At 41.5% G+C, this 27,194-nt stretch overlaps 1 protein-coding gene across 1 annotated transcript; it reads right to left on the bottom strand.

Annotated features, from left to right (window-relative positions):
* Nucleotides 1-5,052: 5,052 nt before the first annotated feature.
* On the bottom strand, nucleotides 5,053-12,856 carry LYZL1 (lysozyme-like 1). Its single transcript, XM_004692948.1, has 4 exons — nucleotides 12,718-12,856; nucleotides 11,283-11,441; nucleotides 5,912-5,990; nucleotides 5,053-5,128 (listed from the first exon to the last, which is right to left on the bottom strand). Exons 1-4 carry the CDS (start codon nucleotides 12,854-12,856, stop codon nucleotides 5,053-5,055), a joined length of 453 nt encoding a protein of 150 aa, XP_004693005.1.
* Between the last annotated feature and the right edge of the window lie 14,338 nt (nucleotides 12,857-27,194).

The following is a 27,194-nucleotide window of genomic DNA, read 5'->3' as shown; positions in this document are numbered from 1 at the left end:
CCTCTTTATAGTGGAATAGAAACTTGAAGTTCCTAAACTTTCTGAAAAATCTGTGAATTCAATTGTGGGTGTTTTAGACAATTGTTTATTGATCAATTCGGATGTCTCCACTGGCCCTTCTTCCTGTTCAGCCTTGGCTACCCTTGCTACTTACTCTCTGAAACAAGGAAGTGTCCCCAAGAGAAAGATAAAAATGGGACTCTCTTTTCTCAAAATTTCATCGTTAACATTTTTTTGGAACTGGGAGACTGAAATTCTGGGTGGGAGACTGAAATTCTGGGTAAGTGAGTTTTGGGGTATGTACTTGAGTGGTATGTTATGCTGGTTAAAAGCAGGGGCTTAGCATTAGAAAGACTTAGCCATCAAGAACTTGAACTGATTAACCAAGCCTGTCTGATCATGGGCAAATTCATTAGGCTCTTAGTTTTACTTTTCTCAATTGTAAAATGAGAACAATATTCATTTCTTAGGATTGTTAAGGGGATTCAGTTAGCTATATTCCTAACATAACATCTATTAAGTGTTTATATTATTGTTATCATTCTGCTATACCCTATAGTTGTGCTGCCTATGGAAAATTGATTGTTTCATTGGCAAACAAGGATGATTTCCCTCCCTTTCTCTCTCTCTCTCTCTTTTTTCTTTCGTTCAAACAGGCAGCTACTTGAGTGATTGAGTTTCTGTGTACAGTTGACATTTCTGTGTTGTTAGAGATAGCAAAACTTCATTAAGTGGATTAAGTGAGTTCAGATCAAATGGATAGAGTTATTTATAGTCGCACTTGGGGAGGGAGCTCAGTAGATTTTGTCAGGTGTATTTGGAGGTGCTTGTAGGAAAGAGACAAGAGAAAAATTTGAACCTGGGTTATACCTCCTAAGCATTTCATAATCACCCCCAGCCCCCAACTCCTCTAGGACCCACCACATGAACAATGAAAATATTAAGAAGGAAGTAGTGATCACTTGATGTGTCCCTCCTAATGTGACCAATTCAATTACCAGTCATTACAGCGGACTTTGAGTCTGGCTTCTCTGGGGCCCTGAGGACTTTTGGTTCTCAGCTCACATCACATGAGAAAGTAGCTGTGAACTATTATAGAACTACTATAGAACTGTTATAGGATTCTTGGCCCACCTGGCTATGGCTCCTCATGAGACTGCCAAGGGCTCTGGCGGACCTCTCTCAACTTTTGGTCTCAAATGACCCTACTGAAAGTATTGAGGAGTGGGAGAAAGACTTCAGGTTCTCTTCCCAGGACCCCTGGAATTGCCCACCTCAAGTCTGTCCTAAGGCAAGCTGGGGGTGAGTAGCCTTGGAGTCTACAGAAGCTACCTGCTGCCTTTGGTCCCTCAATGCCTCTGGGAACTTCGCAGGCCGATGGCAACAGTAACAGTGGTAGTCTTGTGAATCGGGTTGCCTGTCTGTGGGTCCTCACCTGCGCGCTTACGATTCAATCGTATTATGGGCACACTCAAAAAGGTTAAATAATGGATTTATTTATAAGGAGAAAGGTAAAGGAATTACCCAGGGAAAGAGGGACAGAAATACAAGTCAACTAGAATGTCCTACCAGTTCTGCTGACTTGGAGTCCACCGGCACGCTGAAAACTGATTGAGCGCCAAAACGATCAGCTGCGAACCACCAGACCAAGAGACCCACATGTCCGGTTTTATCCCAACCTGGCTGCTCAGCTCCGCCCTCATGTCCCAGCGTGCTTCTCCTTGTTGTTGCTGGGATTAGTAGTTCCAGTATCTGGAGTGGGGGCAGAGTCCACGAAACCTGTACCTGTTACAGCCAGACTTACTGGACACTGCAGAGGGTTTGAACTGAAGTTTATCTTGCCGGGAAGGTTGTTCCCTTCACTACCAAGCAGGAGGCAGGCGCTAGTGAGGAAGGGACTTGGCACAACCAGGACTGAATCCGGAATTTTCCTTCCCTGGCTGGTCCTCTTGTTACATGGTGCTAAAGGCTCTATATTTTGGATTATTAAACTTTAAGTGACTTATAAAACCACTCCATTTTATTTGCCCTGCAGCTGGGCGTGATTAGTTAGTAAGGCCCCTCTGTCTGCATACCTGGTGTGGGAGGCCAGCAATGTCTCTGTTCGTGTCTGCTCCAGAGCATCTCAGCCCTGCTGGGTGCAGCAGCCAGAGGAAAACCACTCCCCATCATGGCTATGGCTTAGTGTTAGAATTAATTGAGGAGTTAAAAACACCCCCTTCCCAGCCCCAGCTTCAGGGAGCCTGCTTTAACACAGGTGAGCCCTGTGTATCGGTATTTTAATGAAAGTCTTTCAAGGATTCTCTTGGCTGCCAGCATTGAGAACCACTGAAGCTGCAGTGACTAAGCAGCTCTGGGACTCCAGGCCGCTCTCCAGAAGGGCTCCCCTCTCCCTCCAAGGGGGGGTCACTTGAACTATGCTCACAGGGCCTCCTGCCCCTGCTGCTTTCTCTGTGGAGGGCCTGTTAGGCTTCGAGGTGGGCCCCCAGGAGCTCCAAAATCTCCAAAATACACAGAAAAACCCCCTTTCCGAAAAAACTCTCATCTTATCAGCAATCTCCCTGCTTCCAGCACAGAAAGCTCTATTGTATGAGGTTTTCCTCTTTTTTCCTTTTTTAAACTCAAGGTTCCTGGCAGAAGTTCTCAGAGGCAGAAGCCGACTTTGATAGCGTGCCACGGGTTTGAAAACTGCAATTTTTACCAATTTTCTAAGATCTCCCTTTTATGGTCCGTCCTCAGATCCCCTGGCTGGCCTTGGACTGCCCATTTTCACTGTGCTTTGCTGGTGTGCTCTGGGCGCTCCCTCCTCCCACCCTGCAAGTTAGCAGTGCTAGAGAGTCTGGGTTTCTCTGAGCGTTGCTCTCTGGCCTCTGTCATCTCAGCCTTGCAGCCTCACAGCTCTCAACATCCCTCTTCTGTCTTTACCTGCTCTCCATGACCTGTCTCCGCGAGGGGGTCCCAGGTGTCACTCGAAGTCAGTGCAGGGTCCTGCCACCAACTCATGCCCACTCCTTCCCCCTTCTCCAGCTCCTCCTATGCCTCCCTTTGGGATACAGCTCTCTTCTCAGCTCCTGCATCAACCCTCCCCTGCATCCCTTTTATTCAGACTAAGGTGGCCCTTCGTGAAGGGGGGTGTGGAGATTTGCACAAATATTTAATCTTTTTCAATCTGCCCTTCTGCACCGCCAGGCAGTTCCTGGGGTTAAAATCTCTCTGTTTGCTTTAGCTAGTAACAGGATACTGTTTTGAAAAGCGATGCAGAAGTCCGATTACTTATGAATCCTGGCTTTATTTTGCATGAATGCTTTTTCAAGGCAACTATAGATTTATTTTTTCTTCCTTACCAAGAATTATGTTGCCAGCAGGGGCGTGGTGGCCAGCAGGCAAGGAGATTTAGAGAACACTTTAACTTTTTACCCTGCAGCTTGGACATCTCAGCAGCAGGGGCCTAGTGGAACCAACGGCCACAGTTTCCCTGGCAGATTTTTCTTTCTCCCTTTCAGAAACATCACTCTTTCACATAAAATGTAGTTCGCCTCATTGAAGTGTTTGTGGTACTTGTTAGAAGAAATCACCTGTTATGGTCCTCTCTGGTGGCATAGCAGGTTAGGACACAGAACTGCAAGCTAGCTGTAGCTGTTTCCTTGTGTGTTCGATCCCCGGCCACGGAGGTGACCCATATGGCACAGCAGACCTCTCCCGACCCACCCACTGCTCCCCTCAGTAGTGTACTTCATTGATCTGCCTGTTCTGCTCCCTGCTCTGTCTCTGGTGAATCCTCCCACTGCCCCTGCCTCTGGCCTGTATGCATACAGACCCAGTGCTGTATGCATAAACAAGTAAATCTTAAAAAAGAAAAAAAATCACCTGTTGAACAGGCTGGAGAAAGAAAACTGTGGAAATAGAACAGTGGTCACCAGTGTTTTCCTGAAAGTCTATACCATGGTCTTCTGCTACTGTTGCTCATCCTTGGTGAAACTGTCTGGCAAACATTCTAATCCCATTTTACAGGAGGTGAAACAACATGTTAGTCACATGTTTTGGAGTTTAAATGTTTTCCCTCAACATTGGAGCAGATAGCAGACAATGCACCCTAACTGTTCAACAATGTGGTCATCTCCCAAACAGTCAAAGGTCTATGAAAAGAGAGTCCCCCAAAAACATTTAAAGAAGATTTTTGGTGAAGTTTAGAATAAGCAGTGAGAAAAGACTTTTTTTTCCCCTCAAAAATTGGTGTAAAAATAGTTTATGGTTTTGACAGATTAAGTGGATATTGGGTTCAATGGGGGACTTTGACGACAGGGATAAGAGTGGCAGCTCTGTGTCGTGGTCCCACTAGTGTCATCAGGATAGTGAGGGAGCAGGGGCTTTCTCTCCGGCAGTGTTGAGGAAAGAATCTGTGTCCACTGATCAGGGAAAACATGACCTAAAGCTCCAGGACAGAGGATGATAAACTCTGGTGATTCATCTAGTACTTCTCCTTGACCTGGGACACAGTGGACTAGAATCTTCTCTACTCTTGGTCTTAACACATACCTGTATATTTATGATGCTCCTTTGAACAGTTTATTTTATTTTATTTTTTGTTTATTTATTTTTGCTTTTCCCTAACATTACTTACTCTCCCTTGTCCATTTGCCTCCTGCTCCCTGTTCACCTTGGTGCCCTCACTATGTTTACCTTCTTTTCTTGGTGACCTTGGAAACAAGGGCCTGAGAGAACAGAGACACTTAAAAAATCAACAGCTACTTCAGGGCCATAGGAACTAGGAGGGCTCCTAATATAGAAGGGAACTTTGTTCCTTCCAGAGCTGCGACATTTTGTGGTGACTTTCAAATTGTAACAGGGTCCTTTTACGACATGTTTGAATCAGAGTCAGGATGAAGTGAAGACATTTAAATGAAACTTTATTGCCTTAAAAAGATAGCTTAGTTCCCACTCTAACTTTGAGAAAAGATATTGGGAGAACGTGAACAAGATTACATGAGCATTTTGACGTCCATTACAAATTCTCATGACTGTTGCAAAATATCCTTGGTCCTTGGTCCAGTCTCAGTTCAGAGAAACTTCACATCCCTTTTTCCACTCAGACAGGTCTCTCCCCTCACAGTGGTTCTTCCAGCCTTGCCTGAGGAGAGGGAAGCAACAACAACAGAAAATAACGTAATAATCTGCGGAGAAACAACAGAGTCACAACAGATGCGCCTATGGAATATGCGAGGTCACGATGACCCAAGCGCTGAGCAGTCACGTAAACAGGACCGAAAACGGGCTTCAAGTTTACATGACCATGGGGCCAGACCTCCTTGGATGAGCCTTGAGCAAACGCATTTGGCTCTTCTGAGCCTCATCATCTGGACACAGGGAATGTCCTTACTGGTGTGTGCAGAGGTGGTTAATGTTCCTCGAAAAACCTCCCAATGTATAACTTTGATCTTTACCTTTACAAAGTCTGCCTTCATTTGATAATGTATAACTGTCTTAATTACGAGCACTGCCTGTCTGTACCCTAGGAAGTATGGGTATTTTTCTCTCGCTTGCTCTGACTCCCACAGAATGTTGCCTTGAACTACAAAGTCTTCTGCAAATCTGAGCAAACTCACGCTTTCTTCCTATTGTGCACTGATGTTATTGATGCTTTCCCCTTTCACATTAGAAAGCAGTTTTCCATTGCTTGGAGCTTGAGACAGCAATCCCATATTATCATGATTCAATATTAGTTCTCCTCTCTGCCAGAATCCTTTCTACTATGCTCACTGCCCAGCAACATACCAATGGTGAAGGCTACAGACAAGGTCTCACTTAAATTGTTGAGCCACTGCAGGGGTGAATATGTCCATTCTGATATCACAGCTGATAAATAGATACACTGGCTCATATCAGTCAGTCTTTCCCAAGGAAAGACTCTTACCAATAGTTCATCCCTTCTGTCTCTTTAACAATTTTCTTGGCACAGATAATTGCATCTGTGAGGTCATCAGTGATCAAGGCTGTAAGAGAGAGGAATATAGTGTTAGTTGGGATTTTATTTTTGGTGGAAATAACATTTTCTTCTCTTTTCTCACTGATTTTTGGGACAGGCTGGTTGGAAAAATTATGAATCATGGTATGTTTGTTATCCTTTAGTTATTATTATTGTTGTTAAACTTAAAACTTAATTTATTTTTTTGCTTCTAGACCATCTACATCTTGGTGGTAATTTTATGAGGAAAACACCTGAGAGGAGAAATCAAACATTGTACAGAAAGGAACAATCATGTAAAAAATGTGTAAATAAAAATTAAAAAGCTTGCATGTTAGTGGATTATTCTAATTCTAATTTATTTTGTAAACTCTTGAAAATGGGCATGCAGGTTTAATTGCTAATTCCATTGCCTTCTCAGCTAAGTTTAACTAGAAGATAAAGATGGTGATAGATTTTTTGCAAACGAATTTATTCTAAGTGTGGCTTAAAAAATTAAAACTATTGGGCCCTCCCTGGTGGCGCAGTGGGTTGGGGCACAGCACTGAGAATCTAAAGCCGCTTCCGCATGAGTTCGATTCCCGCCTGCCCCGGAGGGGACCACATGGTGTGGCAGACCTCTCCTGACCCGCCCGCTGCTCCCCTCAGCAGTGTACTTTGTCGATCTGCCTGTTCTGTTCCCCACTCTGTCTCTGGTGAAGCCTCTCGCCGCTCCTGAACCTCTGGCCTATACCCCAGTTCTGTATGCACAAATAAATAAATCTTTAAAAAAAAAAATTAAAACTATTAACTGAAAAAAAAGCAAAAATATTCATCTGTAAATAACAAATTGAAGCAATATATGCAAATTCACAGGCATCTGGGGTACTGTGGAAAATAAAGCTGTATTAGCCTTTAAAAGTTGTTCATTTTGGGCCCTCCCTGGTGGTGCAGCGGGTTAAAGCGCAGCACTAAGAATCTAAAGCCACTTCCCCATGACGATCCCTGCCTGCCCCAGAGGTGACCACATAGCGCTGCAGACCTCCCCTGACCCCGCCCGCTGCTCCTCTCAGCAGTGTACTTTGTTGATCTGTCTGTTCTGCCCCCCACTCTGTCTCTGGTGAATCCTCTCACTGCCCCTGTAACTCTGGCCTGTACCCCAGTTCTTTATGAATAAATAAATCTTAAAAAAAAAAGTTGTTCATTTTGTTTCTAGAGAGACTAGTATTCAGAATAATAATAGTAATACTAATAGCTAACTTTCTGTCACACAGACAGTAGATCTATAAATAGATTTATAAGTTATTTCCATTAGTCCCCAGAATAGCCATATGGATGGGTACTATTATTTTCCCTATAAATTGAGATTACACACCTTGTAAATGAGTCACAATCAAACTTAAATTCTCTTCTTTGACTCTTTTTTTTCCCCCAATAGATGCACTTGAGCAAAGATTGCATAGTACAGAACACTATGTGCTAGTGAAGTTGATAGTAAAAGTATCAACACTATTAATTTTCAAGTGGTTATTCATCTGGGAGATTATCTAAACTTAAGTTCTTGGTATCTGATACATGTTCCAATTTCTTAGAAACACTTTGTTTTACATGCATCAGTGCTTGCTGAGATACTGGGTTTGTGTTTGAAAATGGCCAGGTTCTATTTCCTAGGAGAAGTGGATTCAGCAGGGTCTTCAGGGCTCAGAGACACACAGGCTGCATAGATGGAGGAGAAGAAGCGGGAGAAGAGCTTTCTGTTATGCTAGGCTTGGAGCAAGGCTCATAGGGTGTTAGGCCATTTTGTGAAGTTGACAGTAAGGGGATTCAGGGCTGTAGGCACAGGTGTGGAGGCCATGGAAAGCAGCTTTCCACGTTGTTATCTCATTTTATTTATAATTAAGATGGTTTAAAAATGTTGCTTAGGCACGACTTTGTATTTACTTAGAAAAGCATGTCAAGGGAAGTGGAGGTTGGGAAGTGAACCTGAGGCAAAGCTGAGAAAGAAGCACAATAAAATGGCCACAGAGGGGCAGCAGACAGGCAGAAATGAGTTGAGAGTCAGAACTTAGGATCACCTGGCCAAGAACTCTCTGCTCAGTTTACTTTAAATAAACAGTTCTGTCCCGTCAAACCTGAGCAAGAAAAGGACTAGGTTGAAAAACAAAGTATTACTTAACTGAATAGTTTATTCTCTTGCATCCACCAATAGAAATCAGCAGCGATTTACACAAAAAGAGGTACTTATATTCAGGTGAGTTAGTTCTGCTTTCAAATCTTGGTCTCTCCTCAGTATCCTTTTGCCTCCCAACTAAAAATCACTATTGTACTCAGTCTATATCTCGTTTCTGTCTGAGATACCAGCTGGATATGAGAAACAGAGATTTATAGAAGTGAATTAAATTAGGGCCCTCCCTGGTGGCGCAGTGGGTTAGAGCACAGCACTGCAAGGGAGCTGGCTGCTTCAGCGTGAGTTCGATCCCCACCCTGGAGGTGACCCACGTGGCGTGGCAGACCGCTCCCGATCTACCCGCTGCTCCCCTCAGCAGTGCTTTGCTCCCCACTCTGTCTCTAGTGAATCCTCTCACTGCGCCTCTGTCCTGCACCCCAGTTCTGTATGCATAAATAAATACTCTTAAAAAATATATATATATACATATGTATACATATAAAGTCTCCTATTTTAATGAGGTTTATGCTGTTGGAGGAAAATGGAGATAGCGTCTATTATTATATGTGTGACTGTGTATAGCTGTCTGTATACTTATCCATATCTCTAAATATCTACCTCTGTGTCTATAAATAATGTATCTTCTGCTCAAACAGTTGGGGAAGGTAGGCAGAAAATTTTCCTTATCAACATACTCTGGAGCTAACTTCTGTCCACCTTCTCATGACAAATGTCCCTATTTCAGTAATACATAGGACAGAATGACACTGACCATAATTAAAGTCTCTCTGGCCTGAGGGTGAGGGAGACCAGTCACTGAGAGGTGGTGAGGCTATAAAGTCTGTTTTCTATTTTAAAGTTGCTCCTAAAAACCCCATGTTCATTAGGATGAGAAACCAGATATGAGTGTTCCTTCACCTCTAACCATGAACCGTCCAACATTTTAATTTCCTAGAATCCAAGATTGCCTTGCAGATATACATTTGCCCCAGACTTCCTTAATTGGAACTAAATTGAACAATATTAAATTAGTAAACTGTATGTAAAGTCAAGCATGGCCACGATGGAGTAACAGATTTTCTCTTCCACTGTAAACAACTAGAAAATGAGACACGATTTATGAGAACATTATTTTCAAGCAGAAGAGAACAGGCCGTGCAGGATCAGGGTTTCAGAGACAGACACCAAATGAAGTCAGCCTTTTACTTGCCATGAATTTCTGCCCAAGGCCACTTTCCAACCAGGAAGGTAGAATGCAAGCAAGAGATAATCTCAGTGCAGGATACAGAAACCAGAGGCTAAGAGAGCTGAAATTTGTGGAGAAAAGCATTTTGGAGGTAGAAGCTACTCTGAAATTTGCATAGGGGTTCCACTCAGTCTTTGGATGACAGCTAAGCTGGCTGTGCAACAGTACGACTCCATGATGCTAGTTGAAGGGCAATTACAAGGGACCAGAATAACCATAGAGGTCACACAGGACTGGGAAATTTTTTATTTCTAACTTGGCATAGCAGAGAAATATACCTGAAATGCTGGTGCATACAGACACACTAAACGAACTAGACCTTGGTAGTAAGATTAAACTAATCCAAACATAAGAGCTATTCTTGAACCATATGAACTTCAATACTTTTTAAAGAAAGATAACATATCTACATACTCAGCAATATAATATACAGTATACTTATAATCTAATAAAAAGTTATTACATGAGCAAAGAAGCATGAAAATATAACCTATATCTAGAAGAAAGGTCAGTTACTGGCAGGGTTGATTGAATTAACAGAAAAGAAGTTTTAAAACAATGCTTATAAGTATGCTTATTTATAGCGAGGACTTAAAGGAAAGCATGAATTAAATGAGAGAAATGAAAGGTATAAAACACTTATCTTGCACTAAAAATGGGCACTCTGGAATGAAATATTTAACTGATGGATTTAATAGATTTAGCACTTCAGAAAAAAATTTAAAGAAGTTGGAGATATAATAATAGAAACTATTGAAAATATAACATCAAAAGGGAAAATAATTCATAAAAATGAAGACATCCAGTGACTTACGTGACATCAAGTAATATGACACATGTGTTATTAGAGTCCAAAAAGGATCTTAGAATGCTTAACATTTTTTCCAAATAGAGGCGGCAAAATGGACTACGGTGGAGGATTTTGGGGCTTTTGGTGCTGGGTGTGATGAGGTGACATATATCTGAGGCCATATGTACCTGTGACCCTTTGCCTGTGAAATGCATACAGTGTTGCAAATCAATGCTACTTCAAAAAACAATTTCCCATACAAATTAATGGAAATCATTTATTTGATTTACCCCCTTTCCTCTAATGAAGGTTTTATGGGAATGCCCTACTTTCAGATATTGGGGGAAAGCTATACCAGAGTTCATTTTCCTATACCCAATTCTATCCTTTTTAAAGATTTATTTATTTATGCATACAGAAATGGGGTACAGGCCAGAGATGCAGAGGTGGGAGAGGATTCACCAGAGACAGAGTGAGGAGTAGAACATATAGACTGACGAAGTACACTGCTGAGGGGAGCAGCGGGGGGGTCAGGAGAGGTCTGCCACGCCATGTGGGTCACCTCTGGGGTGGGGATTGAGCATGGGGATTGAGCTTGTGCTGAAACAGCCATGACTTGGCTTGGCCATAAAGTGCTCCAACCCACTGTGCCACCAGAGAGGGCCTTCCAATTCTATTCTTAAGTAATTGAAGTAGAAGACTTGAAAGTGGAGTCTAGCTTAGTTTCCATTATTTAAGAAATGCAACACAAAGTATATTTGTCTCATTTCATACAAAGAAGCATGTACTATATCATTTGAATGAATTGCTTATGGAAATTAGTTGGCGAACAGTTTTCTATTTATTTATTTTATGTCTATGTATAAAGGGGTAGAATAGTCCATTTGTTCATCATCCTGTTTTCATGCCAGATTTCATAAAAACCATTTTGTAAGAATAAGACTTCCTTGGACAAGTAGGCCACAGGATTCTGTGTGCAACCTCAGGGAACAATTGAATACTTTATTGGCTTTGCATAGACCTATTTGCACATATGAACTCCAAATTTTAGTGAAAGCAGAAAATGGGTGGAAATTCTATAACCAGCTTTCTGTCTTTGTTCATGAGGACAATCTTTCTAGAAAATCAAAAACTGTACCTGAACAGGCAACATGGCAGTGATTCTTCTCCTGTAGCTTTGCATGTCTGCACCACGTGAAACTGTTAATCTGAAAAATGCCATAGTCAGTGCTGCCATCCTCCAGGACGGTCTGGGCTGTGGTGTTGTAGCGGCTCTCGTAGTAAGCCATGCAGATCCCTAGGGGGAAAGCCAGAAATGACAGCCAAAGAAAAGCAGTGTTTGTTTGCAATCCTATTGTTAGGGGAGTGCTCTTTCTTTTTTTTTTTAAAGATTTATTTATTTGTGCATACAGAACTGGGGTACAGGCCAGAGGCTCAGGGGCGGTGAGAGGCTTCACCAGAGACAGAGTGGGGAACAGAACAGGCAGATCGACGAAGTACACTGCTGAGGGGAGCAGCGGGTGGGTCAGGAGAGGTCTGCCACGCCATGAGGATCTCCTCTGGGGCAGGTGGGAATGGAACTCATGCGGAAGTGGCTTAAGCTTCTTAGTGCAGTGCTTTAACCCGCTGCGCCACCAGGGAGGGCCAGGAGTGCTCCTTTTTACATGTTACAACAAAGCTCTGTTCCCAGTAAAATTCTTAGAGGGTCGGGGCAGCAGTGTCTCTCGGGGTACAAGAAGTGTGGGATGGCACACCTGAAGCAGCACCCTAGTCAGTGACCCTCTCTGGGCTGGCTGGGTGAGTCTGTTCCCAACAATGGCCACAAGGTGGCATTGTTTTCTCCTTCTGTTGCTGGTATTCATTAGCACTGGAAGTGAGGGTCAGGGAAGGAGAAACCACTGAGAGCTGAGGGTGCAAGGGTCCTAGCAACCATGCCTGGTGGGGTGGAGCGTGGAAAACTAGAAACAAACAAAAGGGAGTTTGGGCGGGGCCTTTAATATTTTGGGGTGGCCCATGTTTATTACTGCTTTATTTACAATTGGAAAAACATGGAAACAGTCCAAATGCCCAAAAATGGATGACTGGATTAAAAAGATGTGGTACATATACACAATGGAATATTACTCAGCAACCAAAAACAAACAAACAAACAAACAAAAAAACCACGTGCCTTTTGCAGCAACATGGATGGAGCTGGAAAAGATCATGCATAGTGAGATAAGCCAGAAAGAAAAGGAAAAATACTGGATGGTTTCACTCATAGCAGGAATATAATGGACCAGGCGAGAAAATAATAATAATAATGAACAGCCATATACCAGTGACATTTTACGGGGGTGGAGTGGGGATGGGATCAAAAACAGTGGGGGGAGGGAAATGCACTGGATTGTGGTGATAGCACGAGTGATCTGGTGATGGGAACCCAAGGGGATTGCAACTGAGATGGATAAATGCACAAAATGATGTAAAAAATAAACAATTATATTATTAAACATATATTTTGGGAGTGGGCTGGGTGGGGGAGAGGGAGCAGAGATTAAGGTAGGAGGAGAACATGAAAGGAGAAATCTCACAGTTTCCAAGGCTAAATCCCCGGTAGTTGTCCAGGCCAGCTCTTGAAAATATTTTTGCTAGTTTACAGCGGGTGTAGATTTTGGGTTCAGTAACTATGACGAGGCATCCAATCAGGACCAAGATGCTGGGAGCCTTCATCCCCAGGCCTGTCAGAGGCACAACCTGTCAGAGATTGGGAGACCAGGTCAGACAACCTTGCTTCGTCTTTAGTCCTGAGATTAAGTCTGTTGCCAGTAAGAAGGTCAAGTTCTGCCAGCCACAGCTGTGGGAGAACTTGTTACTTTTAATCATTCAGAGCCAGATTCTGGGCAAAACAAAGTGCAGAGACTATACAGTCCAGGGAAAGAATGGGTGCAAGTGCTTTTCTTAGTACTTTTCTACATGGACATTTGCAAGTAAATGTTATGTTCCTGGGTCAGACAAAAACAGACACCCCCTTATGAAATGCAACATGGGGAGCCACAGAGGGCCATCCTTCCAGGATTCCCATTTTCACTCTATGAATAGAAAACAAGATGGAATACAAAGAGCTAAGCCTTCCATATATGTATATATGGAAATTGACATCCAGATTTCAATCAGAGATGAAGTATATTTATGTCTGCATTGATAAATATTTATTGTTTGTGGCTTTATTGAAGGGAGAAGATATAGCAACTCCTTTTTCTTGCATTCTCTTTTCTTGATACCTTTCCAAATGTTGCTTAAAAAATATCAGTTGAACCACAAAGGCAATTTATTTTAGGTTTTTCTATGTGGAGGTGTTCCTATGGCTTGGTGTTAGCTGTTAAACAATGGGCGTTGGAAGAGGAGTGTTCATGGTGGGGGTAGCGAGGCCATAGAGGTCCCTCCCTGAGTTATTTTAAATGATGGGAGGATCAATACTCCATTCCTTGTTGGCTACTGTTTTTCAGTAGTACTTCCTCTAAAATAATCTGCTTCACCCTTCCTAGAAATTTCTAGGTAAGTGCGGAAAATGATAGTGATGCTCAAACGTAATCTCATCCAGTATCATTTTCTGTACCTGCTAGAAATTTCTAAAAGTACTAGTTTCTTCCCTTGGATTTAGGTTCCTCCATGGAAAGGCAAGGCTAAAAACAGGGCTGAGCATTGAGCAAGGTTAGCGCAAAGCATTGTTATGAGGCTTTGAAGCAACTGGGCATGCCATTTGGGTTATGGGAAGTAGGTATTGGTGAATAGTACAGGAGGGGAAAGTAGAGTAGCTTTTGTAAATAAAGTTTTATTAGAACATAGATCCATTCAGTAACTTACTGTGGATGTTTTTCAGTGTTGAGTAGTTATGTTAGAGACCAACAAAATCTAAAATATGTATTGTCTGGCTTTTCTTGGAAAACAGCCCTGGTATATGTACAGCATTGAGCTACACGATGTTGCGTTATATCAGTGCACTGAATAGGAGACAAGGTTTTAGATACAGAGTTACAAATTAAACCGATTTCCATCTTTTTTCTTAGAATTTGACTGGTTTCAAACAAATCAAACCAGATGAGATGAAATCCTGTCGCAATGGAAACGCCTAGAGCAGTGTCCTACATCCGTGAGGCCAGGGATCGCCATTGGTGGCTCTTTGAGAAGGGCGGCCTCAACAGACTGATTTAGGGCTCATTAAAGTAGGCAAATTCCTGGTGTCTGCCCCGAAGACAGTTCACAGGTGATTCTGTGGAAGACACACGACTGTACTTACTCAATCAGCGATTGGCAGCTGGCGTGAGCTTCCTGCATCCCATAAAGCCATTTCAGATTCTTTCGAGGCACAAGTGATCCTGTCCTCAACCGAGAAACTTTCTTTAGAGCCTCAGAGAAGGAAGGGTTCTTAACTCTTCTGTTTCCTAGAAATTCTAGAATCCTACTTCTTTGGACTGGTCATAAATCCTGCACTCATGTACATGAATGCAGTTGATGACTATATCTTGGGTCTTCCCCTCTCTCGTTTCTTCTCTTCAATGTCCCTCCTCACTATTTAACTCATCCAGGTCTTGCCACCCAACTGGGACAGGCAGAGGCAGTCTCCAGCCTGTCATAAATCTCATGAATAGAGATGGTTGCTCATGTACCTGAGTAGGTACATAGCAAATTTTACATTAACCCATATTTCTGAATGCATATCTTACAAAACTGACCAACAGGGAAAACTAAATTTAAAAAAGGACAAGATAGAAGTGAACACTTAAAAAACCATTAAGAGCACAAAATGTGACTCCACCATCTATTTCCTCCACCACCTATGACCACACCATTTTGTGACTCTACCATCTTGCAGACACGATTTTGTGATTTCATTGTTTTACCACTCCATCATCTTGTGGCCTCACCATCCTATGATTCCACCAGCGTGGGGTTCCACCATCTTTTTGCTGCACTTTGTGGTCCCACCATCTTGTTACCGCACTATGTTGAAGCTCTACCATCTTGGGAGGCCATCATCTTGTGATTCCACCACCTTGCAGCCCCTGATTTTAAGATTTAATGTGAAGCTATAGTAATCAAGAGAGAATGCTGGTGGAAAGATAGACACCTAGATCCATGGGACACAATTGAGTCCTAGTGATAAATTCAGAAACCATTGTCAGCTGAATTTTTACAAAGATGCAAATGGAATGAATGAAAAGTAAGCCTTTCAACAAGTGGTACTGGAAAAGTTGGCAATCTGTTTGCAAAATGAGCAAACAAAATAAACCAGCAATAACATGATAAAGACAAGATATATTGAAGGATATATATCTTATATTTTATATTAAATCATTTCAAATTTATCAAAGACAAATACAAACTGAAATTTCTAGAAGTATACTTAGGAGAAAATCTGTACTATGAATTTGGTGGCAGTTTTTAAATATCACAGCAAAACTATCATCCATAAAAGGAAAAAAATTGATAGAGACTTGATCAGAACTAAAAACACTGGTTTTGAAGACTTTTTTAAGAGAATGAAAAAAACAAGATTAGAATATTTACAAATCACCTGTTAATGAAGGCTTGGATCTAGACTATAAAATCCAGAAAGGAGTTTTAAAGATGTACCAATAAACAAGCACACAAACCACCCTATTAGAAGTAGGTAAGTGATCTGAACTCGTGTTTCATTAAACAAGATATAAAGATGACAGACAAACTGTTGCAAAACATCATTCACCATTAGGGAAATACACATTAAAACCAAATTGAGGCCCTCCCTGGTGGCCCAGCGGGTTAAAGCACAGCACTAAGAAGCGTAAGCCACTTCCTCATGATCCTGCCTGCCTGGAGGAGATCCACATGGCGTGGCAGACCTCTCCTGACCTGCCCGCTGCTCCTCTCAGCAGTGTTCTTCGTGGATCTGTCTGTTCTGATCTTCGCTCTGTCCCTGGTGAATTCTCTCATCCTCCACATCTCTGGCCTGTACCCCAGTTCTGTATGAATAAATAAATCTTAAAAAACAAAAACAAAAAACAAACTGAAATATCATCATATCTGTTTGAATAGCTAAAACCAATCGAATATGCAATACCACAGGGTGTTGAAGGTGCTGAGCAAGAAATCTCATTTATCACTGACAGAGTGAAAAACTGTAGTCACTTTGGGTAACAGGTCAGCGGTTTTTACAAAGTTAAACATAGTCTTAATAACCAAACTAATAATCACACTCCAAGATACTGTTCCAAGCAAATCAAAAACTTATGTTCACACAAAAACAAGTTAACCAACATTGATAGCAACATTATTTGTAATGAGTAAAAAGTGCAAGCAAACAGCAACAAGATAATACAAAAATATATCTATTCAATAGACAATATTCAAATATTTATTCAACAATATAAAAGAAACAAGCCATTGATCCCCACAGCATGAATAAATCTCAAATGCATTTTTCTAAGTGAAAGAAGCAAACCAAAGGTTACAGTGTACGTGATTCTGTTTATGCGACATTATGAGAAAAGCAGCACTATAAGGATACAAGCTGATTGCCAGGGGCTAGGGGAGAGGCTGACTACAAAGGACCGCATAAGGGAAATTGCAGATCAATGAAGCTATTTTATATGTTACAAGAGTAGTGGACACATGACTATGATTGTCAAAACCCATAGAAACATGTACCACAAAGAATGAACTTTGTTGCATGCAAATTAAAAAAAAACAAAAACAAAAACCAGAATGTTGGATGATGCCAGGATGGAGCACAGACTGTGACAAAGAAATCTAGTTATATTACAGATGCATGACATAACCTCATTGAAGGAGTGGGGGGAAACATTCCTGGTCTAGGTAACTAGAAAACAGTGTTTTGTCTAGATATTTAAATTAACAGACAAAAAAAAAAAGATGTGTATGTCAACATTTACAAAAGTACACTTTTGATAGGAGGAAGAATTAGCAGTTCTCAAGATCCCTATTTATTAGGTTTTAAACAAATGGTTAATTAAATTATGGATAATTGGGGCTCTCCCTGGTGGCGCAATGGGTTAAAGAGCAACAACTTGAAGCTCGCCACAGCCACAGCCGGGTTCAGTGTGAGTTTGACCGCCAGCCAGGGAGCTGACCCACTTGGCTCAGCAGACCTCTCCTGTCCTGCCTGCTGCTCCCCTCAGCAGTGTACTTCATCCATCTACCTGTTCTGCTTCCTGCTCTGCCTCTGGTGAATCCTCTCACCTCCTGCACCTCTGGCCTGTACCCCAGTTCTGTATGCATAAGTAAATGAATCTTTCTAAAAAGAATTATGGCTAGTGGGAGGTAGACTTCACACTGTTAGATGAAGAAGTTATAAATAAGTAAAAGAGGAAGATTGAGTGAACCCAGAGGCACTGAACTGGAGAGAATCTATCCATCCATCCACCCACAATACCTGTATTCATTCATAAATGTATACAGAAATTCCCCTATGTTTGATATCCTTGCTGGGGATATCCTTTATATATCAGCAAATTAAACAAATACATTTCTATCCTTGATAGAAAAATAGAGGCATTTCTTGACTAAATCTTCTGGGAGAACCTAGAAATATGACTTTCCCTAACCAGGAGTAAACTAGCATTCAGATCTTGCCTCAAGTATCATTCTTCAACAAAGGAAATCAGGACTTCTTAGAAAATGGTTTATTTTAGAATTGGAGCAGGGACAATGTTAAGATAAGTCTGGAGCATCTTGTTAGTGCTAGAAATTAAGAAGGTGCTCAAAAAACCTGAGAACAGGGTCCTCCCTGGTGGCGCAGCGGGTTAAAGCACTGCACTACCATGCTTACGTCACTTCTGCATGAGTTCGATTCCCGCCTGCCCCGGAGGTGACCCACATGGCGCAGCAGACCTCTCCTGACCCGCCCGCTGCTCCCCTCAGCAGTGTACTTCGTCGATCTGCCTGTTCTGCTCCCTGCTCTGTCCCTGGTGAATCCTCTCACCCTCCGCATCTCTGGCCTATACCCCAGTTCTATATGAATGAATAAATAAATCTTAAAAAAAAAAAACAAAAACCTGAGAACAAAAGGGAGGGGAAGTGCATCAAAAGGACAGAGAGTCAAATGGACAGAATTCCATGACCAAAGCTATGATAAATTGAACATCAAAATAAATAACTATAGCACTGGATTATAACTCAGAGAGTTGTAATGTTTGTAGTTACAAATATCTTTCAGTACACACAAATATAAATGATTGAATAAATACACAGATGGGGAGAAGGTACAAATTTTACCGAAGAATTCTAAATAATCTATTTCCTCCCTCCAAGAAATAGAAGTTAATTGTCCTCCCTTTGAGTTGGAATTGAATTTAGTGACTTGCTTACAAGGAGAAAGTGTCAGCTTTATTGTGGAGCACCCTGTGGGGTTTATTATTAAGCAACTCCACCTTAACAAGTGAAACTTAATCTCATCAGTGAAAAAGTCACTTATAGACCCCTGATACACTATAATAAGAAGGGCAGCCCATCTTTGTGACTTTATTTCCCCAAAACCGTAACCCAGTGTAATCATGATAAAATAAGTCAAACCCCGAATGAAGGACATTTAATGAAATATCTGAACTGTACACTTCAAATGTGTCCCTCCTGATAAACAAGACTGAGAAATTGTTATAAGCTGGATGAACTGAAGGAGGTATTGTGAGTAGATACAAGGCATCCTGAATTGGTCCTAGAATAAAAAAAGATAGGAGACAAACTGGTGAATTCAAGTAAAGCCTGTAGTCAATACTGGCATCTATGGCAGTTTCTTAGTTTGACAAAGGTGCTAGGATCTGTTACCAGAGATGCCAGGTCTATAAGAAGTGCGTTTATCCAGAACAAAAAAGAAAAATATTGAATGGTCTCACTTATAGAAGGAATGTAGAGGAACCAAGTAAAGAATCAGGAAAAAAAAATACCTATAATAAAGTAAAAATCAAAATCATCAGGCAACTATAGATCAGAGACATTCTGTAGGGGAGGAGGAGAGAGAAGGGTCAGGACAGGGGTGGGAAGAGCCCTAGGGTGATGGTGCTTAGGGGGAAGGGTGGTGGGAATTCACGGGGAAACCATGCATTGTACAAAAATGAAGGATGATGTAATAAATATATTAAGAAAAAGAAGTACTTTTATTGATTACTTCAAAATAGTCTAAAAATCTGTTCACATACTATTGAGAGCTGCTTAGAAAAGCTGAGCAAGTTTTAAATACTTGTGTGATATGGTGATTTATAATAGGAAATATATATTTGGCTTTTGTCCCTATTTCTGGTATAGCTTTCCTAAAACTCTTAGGAATTTCCTAAGTGGTAAAAGTGATAAAGGTGCCCTTTATTCAGAACAAATTCCTTTCAACCCATCAGAGTTTATGTTAATGAGATGACTTTTGGAAGCATCTAAGAATGGAGCTGGTTGTTGGGGAAACCAGCCACGTGATTAGAGGGTAGGCACTTTCAATCTTTCCCTATACTACACAATCCGTTCCCTACACTTCGAGCGAGTGGAGAGAGGCTAAGAGTTGAGCCCAATTCCCAATGCTGAATGCTTTAACTATTATGCCTATGTAATGAAGCTTTTATAAAAACCCAAAAAGGATGAGGTTTCGGGTTTGGAGAGCTTCTGGGTCGGTTAACAGGTGGTGGTGGTGGGAGAGAGGTACAACTGAAGAGTATGGAAGCTCTGACTCTTCCCCACAAACTCTCCTTTGCTTTGGGCATCTCTCCCATCCGCCTACACACACGCGCACACAATCACGTATGTGTATGCAAATATATACACACACATATATACATATATACATATACATACATATATATGTATACACACACACACACACACACAGCTTGATATCACATTCTTTTCACAAGTTTGTAGGACTGCAGTCTAAATTTGCTGGGTGAACACTGGCCACTAGAATTGGAGTCCATAGTCCAACTTCACAAAAGAAGGATATTTTGATCAAGATTCTAAGATCCTTTTCCCCCAGTACTTCCTTTGAAATATTAAGGAAGATGGATAAAACAATTAAAAAATTTTTTGGCTCATCTTTTTTTATCATGTGTTTGTTTATATCAGCAGTTTCCTCTGCCCTATATAGCTGCAAAAAGTAACGATTAGAAGATACTAGAAAGTTAAGAATGCAGGGTCTATATTCAGCCATAGAAAGGATGAAATGCAGCTATTTTCAACAAAATGAAATGAATTGGAGTGAATTATGAGTGGTAAAGGAAGTCTGAATGATAAAAACAAATACTGGTCAACTACATAGCAGACAACTTGATTGAAAAAATACTTTTCAAAGGCAGTAGACATCAATAAATGCTGTGGAGACTCTGAGATAAGAAGGATGGGGGAGGGAAAGACTACAAGAGATGGTGGTGGAAGGTCTGGAATCAGATAGCCAGGATTTAAACTTAGATCCTGTCAACTACTTCTTATGACTTCAGCATCTTCATACCCCAATTGCACAATAGGATCATAAAATATTTGCTTTGACAGAATAGCAATGAAGACCAAAACCAACAATTATTAACTAATTATTACTATCAAATAGTGCCTGGCACATAACAAAAGCATAGTGACTATTATATAATTTGTAGGGATCACTACCAAGATCTATCATTATCATAGTGAAAAAAGTGAAGTCCATGCAAAAACATAGGTGGGGTTGATAATAATTATTATTTAAAAAATGATTTATTTATTAATGCAGGCCAGAGGTACAGGGGCGGTGAGAGGATTCACCAGAGACAGAGTAGATGTCAGCGGAGCAGAACAGGCAGATCCACGGAAATACACTGGTGAGGGGAACAGTGATTGGATCAGGAGAGGACTGCTGTGCCATGTGGGTCACCTCCCTGGCCAGCATGGAACTTGTGCTCAGGGCTTCGGATAGCTTCATAGTGTTGGGCTTTAACCCATTGTACCACCAGGGAAGGTCCTGATTATTATTTTGCTGATGACATGTGAGGCTGTTTACCATAAAGATTCATTCATCAAAAGACCCAGACATGTTTTCTAGGTAGAGTTCTTAGTACAGTGCTTTGGGAGACTTGAAGGTTTCCTGTAATTGTATGCAGAGTTGGATACTTGTATGCAGTTTTCTGGGAATAAACTCTGCATTTGACCCAATTCTCAAAAGAATCTAGAACTCCCAAGCTGTTGAGAACTGCTACTTTGAGTTTGCTCAAATGAGGCCAGCCAGGCCCCCCGGAGCACGCATGCATCCTTCTTACTGCAGGCGTGTGTGAGGACAGGCGGTGGAGTCTTTATTTTCTAACACATCACATTAGTATTGCACTGAGTCTTTCTTACTGTTTTCTTACTGATATTTTTGACATTTGTTGAATGCGCAATGGAAGTTCTGCAGTGTTCCAGAAACACTCCACAATCAATCCTTTGGGCAAGGATTAGGACCATAGGATAAAGTCGATTACTCCAGGAAACACGCATTTACTAAGCTTTGGGTACCCCAAGAATTCTTCAGTCGCTTGAGCTCTAACCCTGGTAGAATCTGTGTTCAGTCCATCTCACCACATTTTTGCTACTTTCTCCCTCACAAATGCCCCCTGTTGGTAGGTCTCTTTTCTCTGTCATCATCTTTGCAAACCCCAGTTTTCCTCTCCTATGCCAGCATGTCATGCTATAGCCATTTCCAATTTTTTAAAAGTCCAAGATAAATGCAGAAAGAACTTGCACTGTGGCTGAACCCTCCTTAACTTCTTGAAAGGAAAATGTCTGTGTGGCATGACTTTTTCCATCATTTAATCCAACTGTGCACTCCCAGAAAAAAAAAGAAAAGAAAAAAGAAAAGCAGAAAACTAGCAGGTTTTAACCACTGGTTCTGGTCAATGCAAAGTGGCTGTTATGGTGCGCCAGATAATTAGGGTACCCCGCGCCTGTACTCAACTCCCACTGTATACAGGAGTGCCCCATTTCTGCCGGAATCTGATCAGATTGCTGCCATGAAGTGGAAGAGAAGCTTTACAGGAATAATTCTAAGGACCATGATTTCCTTGCTGTCATTTATTTATTGTATCTGAGGTTTGCAGTAATCTGCAAACCTCTGTTTAAAATTCCAGTTAACGTTTATCTTCATTCTCAATACTGGCAGACTCTGATGGTGAGAACGAGATCGTCTGCTGACCTTTTCAGTGTATAATTTAGATTCAGGAGAAATCACAGTAACGAGTCTGGATTCTTGAAGTTTATAAATGAATGAGAAACTATTTATAAACAAATAATAAAACCAATCAAAATGAGACTTTTTTTTTTTAAACAGGAAGAAATTCTAGGAATGTTGTAATACAGTACCTCCTTTTGCAAATTAAAAAACTAAAGCTTGAAGGGTTCCCTCACTGCCTTTTAATGTGGAGCACAAAATTTGACTCCAAGAAAACCTTCAGGAAGTGTAAGTGCTTGTTGAAAGAATAGTTGTGATTAAGTATCTTGCTATAAAAGAGTTTTCCAGTATTTTGGCACTTGGTCAGATGGCTTAATAAATATTGAATGAGTAGAATTTATGGAAGTTTAGCTTAAAAAATGAGTAATAATCAGCTACCATTTAATCCAGATATGTAGTGTGAAGAGACACCACTTTCTCATACCAGCTGCTGTCACCCCGTGGGCAGCCATCATTGTCTTTTCTGAACATAGCAAGGCACAGTGGAATTCTGAACAAGAACTGCCAACCATTGGTGTTGCCAAATACCCTTTTACAGAAGTTCATTGCATTGGGCCTTTCCTGGTGGCCCAGTGGGTTAAAGCACCGCACTGTGAAGCTATCCCGAGCCACTGCCCCACAATTTGATTCCTGGCCAGGGAGGTGACCCACATGGTGCAGCAGACCTCTCTGATCTGCCCACTGCTCTCCTCAGCAGTGTATTTCAGTAAATCTGCCTGTTCTGTTCCCCACTCTTTCTCTGGTGAATCCTCTCACCCCCCACACCTCTGGCTTCCACCCCAGTTCTTGTATGCATAAATAAATAAGTCTTAAAAAAAGTGTATTTTTTTATAGTAGCCAATCTTAATTAAGGGCATTCTGTCCCCATTAGAAGTTGCCATTTCTTTCTTTTTTAATGATTTATGTATTATGCATATGACCTGGGGTACAGGCCAGAGATGTGGGGTGGTAAGTGGATTCCTCAGAGACAGAGTAGAGAACAGAACAGGCAGACTGATGCAGTAACCGCTGAGGGGAGCAGGGGCGGGTCAGGAGAGATCTGCTGTACCATGTGGGCCATCTCCCTGGTTGGGGATCAAATCCATACTGCAGTGGCTGTGGCTGTGCTTTAACCCATTGTGCCACCAGGGAGGGCCCAGAAGTTGCCATTTCTTTCACAATTTCTTAGATGCCTTTGTTTCTCCCAATCCCCTGTGTCTACAGCATGCTGGCTGCCATTGCTCCTCAGAGAGCAGTGGGCAGCAGATTCATTTCAGAAGTGCAGCAACCTAACCACCGTCTCTCTTTATCTCGACTGCCCATGAACACCTGGCACAGACCTTTACACTTTGTCTTACAGATCTTAACATTTGATGAGAAGATAATGCTGGCTGCAAATCTGGATGGGTTTTCATGGTAGAATTTATGGCATAAATGAGGTTGCATAAGAAAAGTCAAACATCCAAGACTGCATGGAAATTCCATTTGCTAACCCAGATGTGGTAATAATATTTGATATTAACTCAGCCAAGCATTCCATGAATGTTAAAAATCACGGGCACTTCCAGAAGGTTATTATTTCTAATTTCATTTGGGGATTTGAGGAAACTTTTGCTCCTTTATATTTTTCCTTTGGTAACTTGGTTTGAGAAGTATTTAAACCTCCTGTTCCTAGTTCTTGCACCAGCCTGCATTTGCTTGGGCATTAGCATTTTCTCTAATCACTGGGAATGGAGGAAAGGACATGTCAGATAGGTCTGTTTTGCCTTTTTTTTTTTTAAAGATTTATTTATTTATTCATACAGAACTGGGTACAGGCCAGAGATGCGGAGGGTGAGAGAACCCACCAGGGACAGAATGGGGAGCAGAACAGGCAGATCAATGAAGTATACTGCTGAGGGGGGCAGTGGGCGGGTCAGGAGAGGTCTGCTGCGCCATGAGGGTCACCTCCGGGGCAGGTGAGGATCGAACTCATGCTGAAGTGGCTTAAGCTTCTTAGTGCAGTGCTTTAACCCCCTGCACCACCAGGGAGGGCCCAAGTCTGTTTTGCTTTTAAGGCAGTTCTTGTAAAAGAACTTCTCAAAGGAGAATACTTTATTTTTATTTATTTATTTTATTTCATATATGTATATTTTTTATATCATTCTACATTTTGTACTTTTTGTTGAAATTCCTGTGGACTTCCCACTACCACTTCCCCCATGTGCCATCACTATAGTCCTGTGTGCTCTTCCCACCCCAGTTTTGATCTTCTCCTCCCCCATAGAATGTCTCTGGTTTAAAGTTTCTGATCCCTTACACTCCTGCTATGAGTGAAACTGTTCGATATATATATTTTTCTTTCTGGCTTATTTCACTTTCCAGCTCCATCCATGTTGCTGCTAAAGGCATGAGTGTATCTTTTTGATTGCTGAGTAATATTCCACTACATATATGTACCACATCTTCTTGATCCAGTCATCTGTTTTTGGACATTTGGGTTGATTCCACATCTTCCCAATTGTAAACAGTGCATCAATAAATATAGGAGTGCAGGTGCCCTTTTGAATTAGTGCTTTTGTGTACTTTGGGTAGATTCCTAGGATTGGAATTGCTGGATCATATGGAAGCTCCATTTTTAGTAGTTTGAAAAAATGTCAAAGGAGAAGACTTTAAAATGACTGCTAACAATGAAGTTTGGGGTTCCTGTGGATTTTAGTTGGTTATGTCTTTCCTGTTAAAAAGGATAATCAGACTTCATTTGTTTTTTGTTATCTAGAACCAGACACTGGCTTTGCAATTATTATAGGCTCTTTGGGAGATTAATTGAAGATACTTACTAGTGTCAGGGGGTTCTGGAACTTTAAGCATTAAAGATTCATTCTTTTATAACTACTTGCACATAACATGTACTTTTTCTTTATTAAAAATTAGCACAGCTGGGCCCTCCCTGGTGGCGCAGCGGGTTAAAGCACTGCACTAAGAAGCTTAAGCCACTTTCGCATGAGTTCGATCCCCGCCTGCCCCGGAGGTGACCACATGGCGTGGCAGACCTCTCCTGACCCGCCCACTGCTCCCCTCAGCAGTGTACTTCGTTGATCTGCCTGTTCTGCTCCCCACTCTGTCTCTGGTGAATCCTCTCACCCTCCACATCTCTGGCCTGTACCCCAGTTCTGTATGAATAAATAAATAAATCTTTAAAAAAAAATTAGCACAGCTTACTTTTTATCCCCTTCAAAATGACACCATGACTTTTTTTTTTATTACAAAGTTTATTTTTACATCATTTTGCACATTTTTTTTCCATCTCGATTGTAATCCCCACGGGTTTCCCATCACCAAATCACCCCTGTGCCACCACCATAGTCCGGTGACACCATGACTTTTTTTCCAAAACAATTCTTTTCACTTTTGATGCAGTTTGATGACTCAGGTTTGCTTTTCACACCTTTAATTTGTTGGGGAATATAAGGCACCCGCGACTATGTGTATGCATGCTCAGTATGAAGCAAATAGTGGAATGCTGAGATGTTTGTAAGTCAAGTATTTTGTAGTATTTGGAAAGCCTGAGACTTTTAAAATGTAAGAATGTTTTCAAATGCTAAATTTATTTGACTTTAAACCATCCAAGGACTAAATTTGTATGAGGCACTCCTCCTCCACCCCTGAGCCCTGGGTCTTGGAGAGGAACCAGGAGACACATGTGAATCTGCTAGGGAACCAGGCTGGCACAGGGCTGCGTTTCCATAACCTCAGGGCAAGGTGAGGAAGAGCGTGGCCTGGGAAACTGCCCCAGAAAGTGAAGTGGAAATTCTAATGCTGGCTTTGCCCCTCCCCCCAGGAAAACAGACATCCAGAGCAGAGTCATTGCCCCAAGGGAATGTTCCTTGCCTTGGGGACAAAGTCCAAGGGTGACTTTACGTTTAAGTGTCTAAAATAGAGTCACAAAGATTTATGCATGGAGGTGACCTGAATGTTTCTCTTCTTGGTAGGTATCACAGGTCCATGCTTGACTCTGCATCACGATGCAAGAAATAAAGTTTTGACTCTGCATTTGAGGATTTGGAACACTCAGTTATTACTGATAATTACAAAAAGCTATGAATTAGAAATAATTCTTTACACACACACTTCTATTTGGGGAAAAAGATACATTAATATAGTTTGGCTCATTGGCAGTCCAAGCTCTCTCTCTCTCTCTCTCTCTCTCTCTGTGTGTGTGTGTGTGTGTATACGTGTATATATATATATATATATATAAATGTCTCTACTTGAAGGCCAGGCAGCTTAGTGGCAGGAACTGTACTGCAAAACAATGTGGATAATATTTTTACTTTAGTTTGTACCAGCCCTTGTCTTCGTGGGGAAAAAATTCTATTAGCTTTCTTTTATGACTGCCAGCAGGGTATCTTGGAAAGGATAATATCTTAAATAGAGTTTTAAAGGCTGGGGATCCAAGAGTATAAGTAACAGCCGGGAGCTTTGTCAGAACTAACTGCTTCCTTTGCCTCATAAAACTGCTATCTACATCAATCTATGTTTATTTTTCTCCTGCTTTTTAATTTGCTTAATGGACTTCAGCTGAAGACTTTCCTCAATGTCTGAAGAAAGTCAAGTCTAATAAACCCCTGAGGTCTTAGCCGTCATAGTTCAGCACTTTGAGATTGTTTTGTCTGACTTTCATCTTGCTGCTGCAGAAACTGTGTTCTCCAGTGCCCTGGACCTAACCAGAGGAGCAGAAGCCTGGGAGCCATAAACAAGACCAGTCAGGCCGGTCAGCTCTTAGCAATACCGAGTCTCTTCTTATCTCCACCATCTTGTCTGTACAACAGCCGCTGCCTATCAGCCCCCTATCTTCTTAGCATGAGTGCATATTTTATCTTCACTTTCATCTCTTTCACTTTT

This window comes from Condylura cristata, unplaced genomic scaffold (genome assembly GCF_000260355.1).
Source record: "Condylura cristata isolate star-nosed mole 26May11 unplaced genomic scaffold, ConCri1.0 scaffold00035, whole genome shotgun sequence".
NCBI lineage: Eukaryota > Metazoa > Chordata > Mammalia > Eulipotyphla > Talpidae > Condylura > Condylura cristata.
This window is presented reverse-complemented; position numbering and strand designations above follow the sequence as displayed.

Coding starts and splice junctions, on each gene's coding strand:
- LYZL1 (XM_004692948.1), bottom strand. CDS start 12,856: ATGAAGGCTCCCAGCATCTTGGTCCTGATTGGATGCCTCGTCATAGTT. Junction 5,991..11,282: donor CTGCCATGTTGCCTGTTCAG/GTACAGTTTTTG, acceptor TCTCTCTTACAG/CCTTGATCACTGATGACCTC. Junction 5,129..5,911: donor ACAGAAGGGATGAACTATTG/GTAAGAGTCTTT, acceptor CCCTCTCCTCAG/GCAAGGCTGGAAGAACCACT.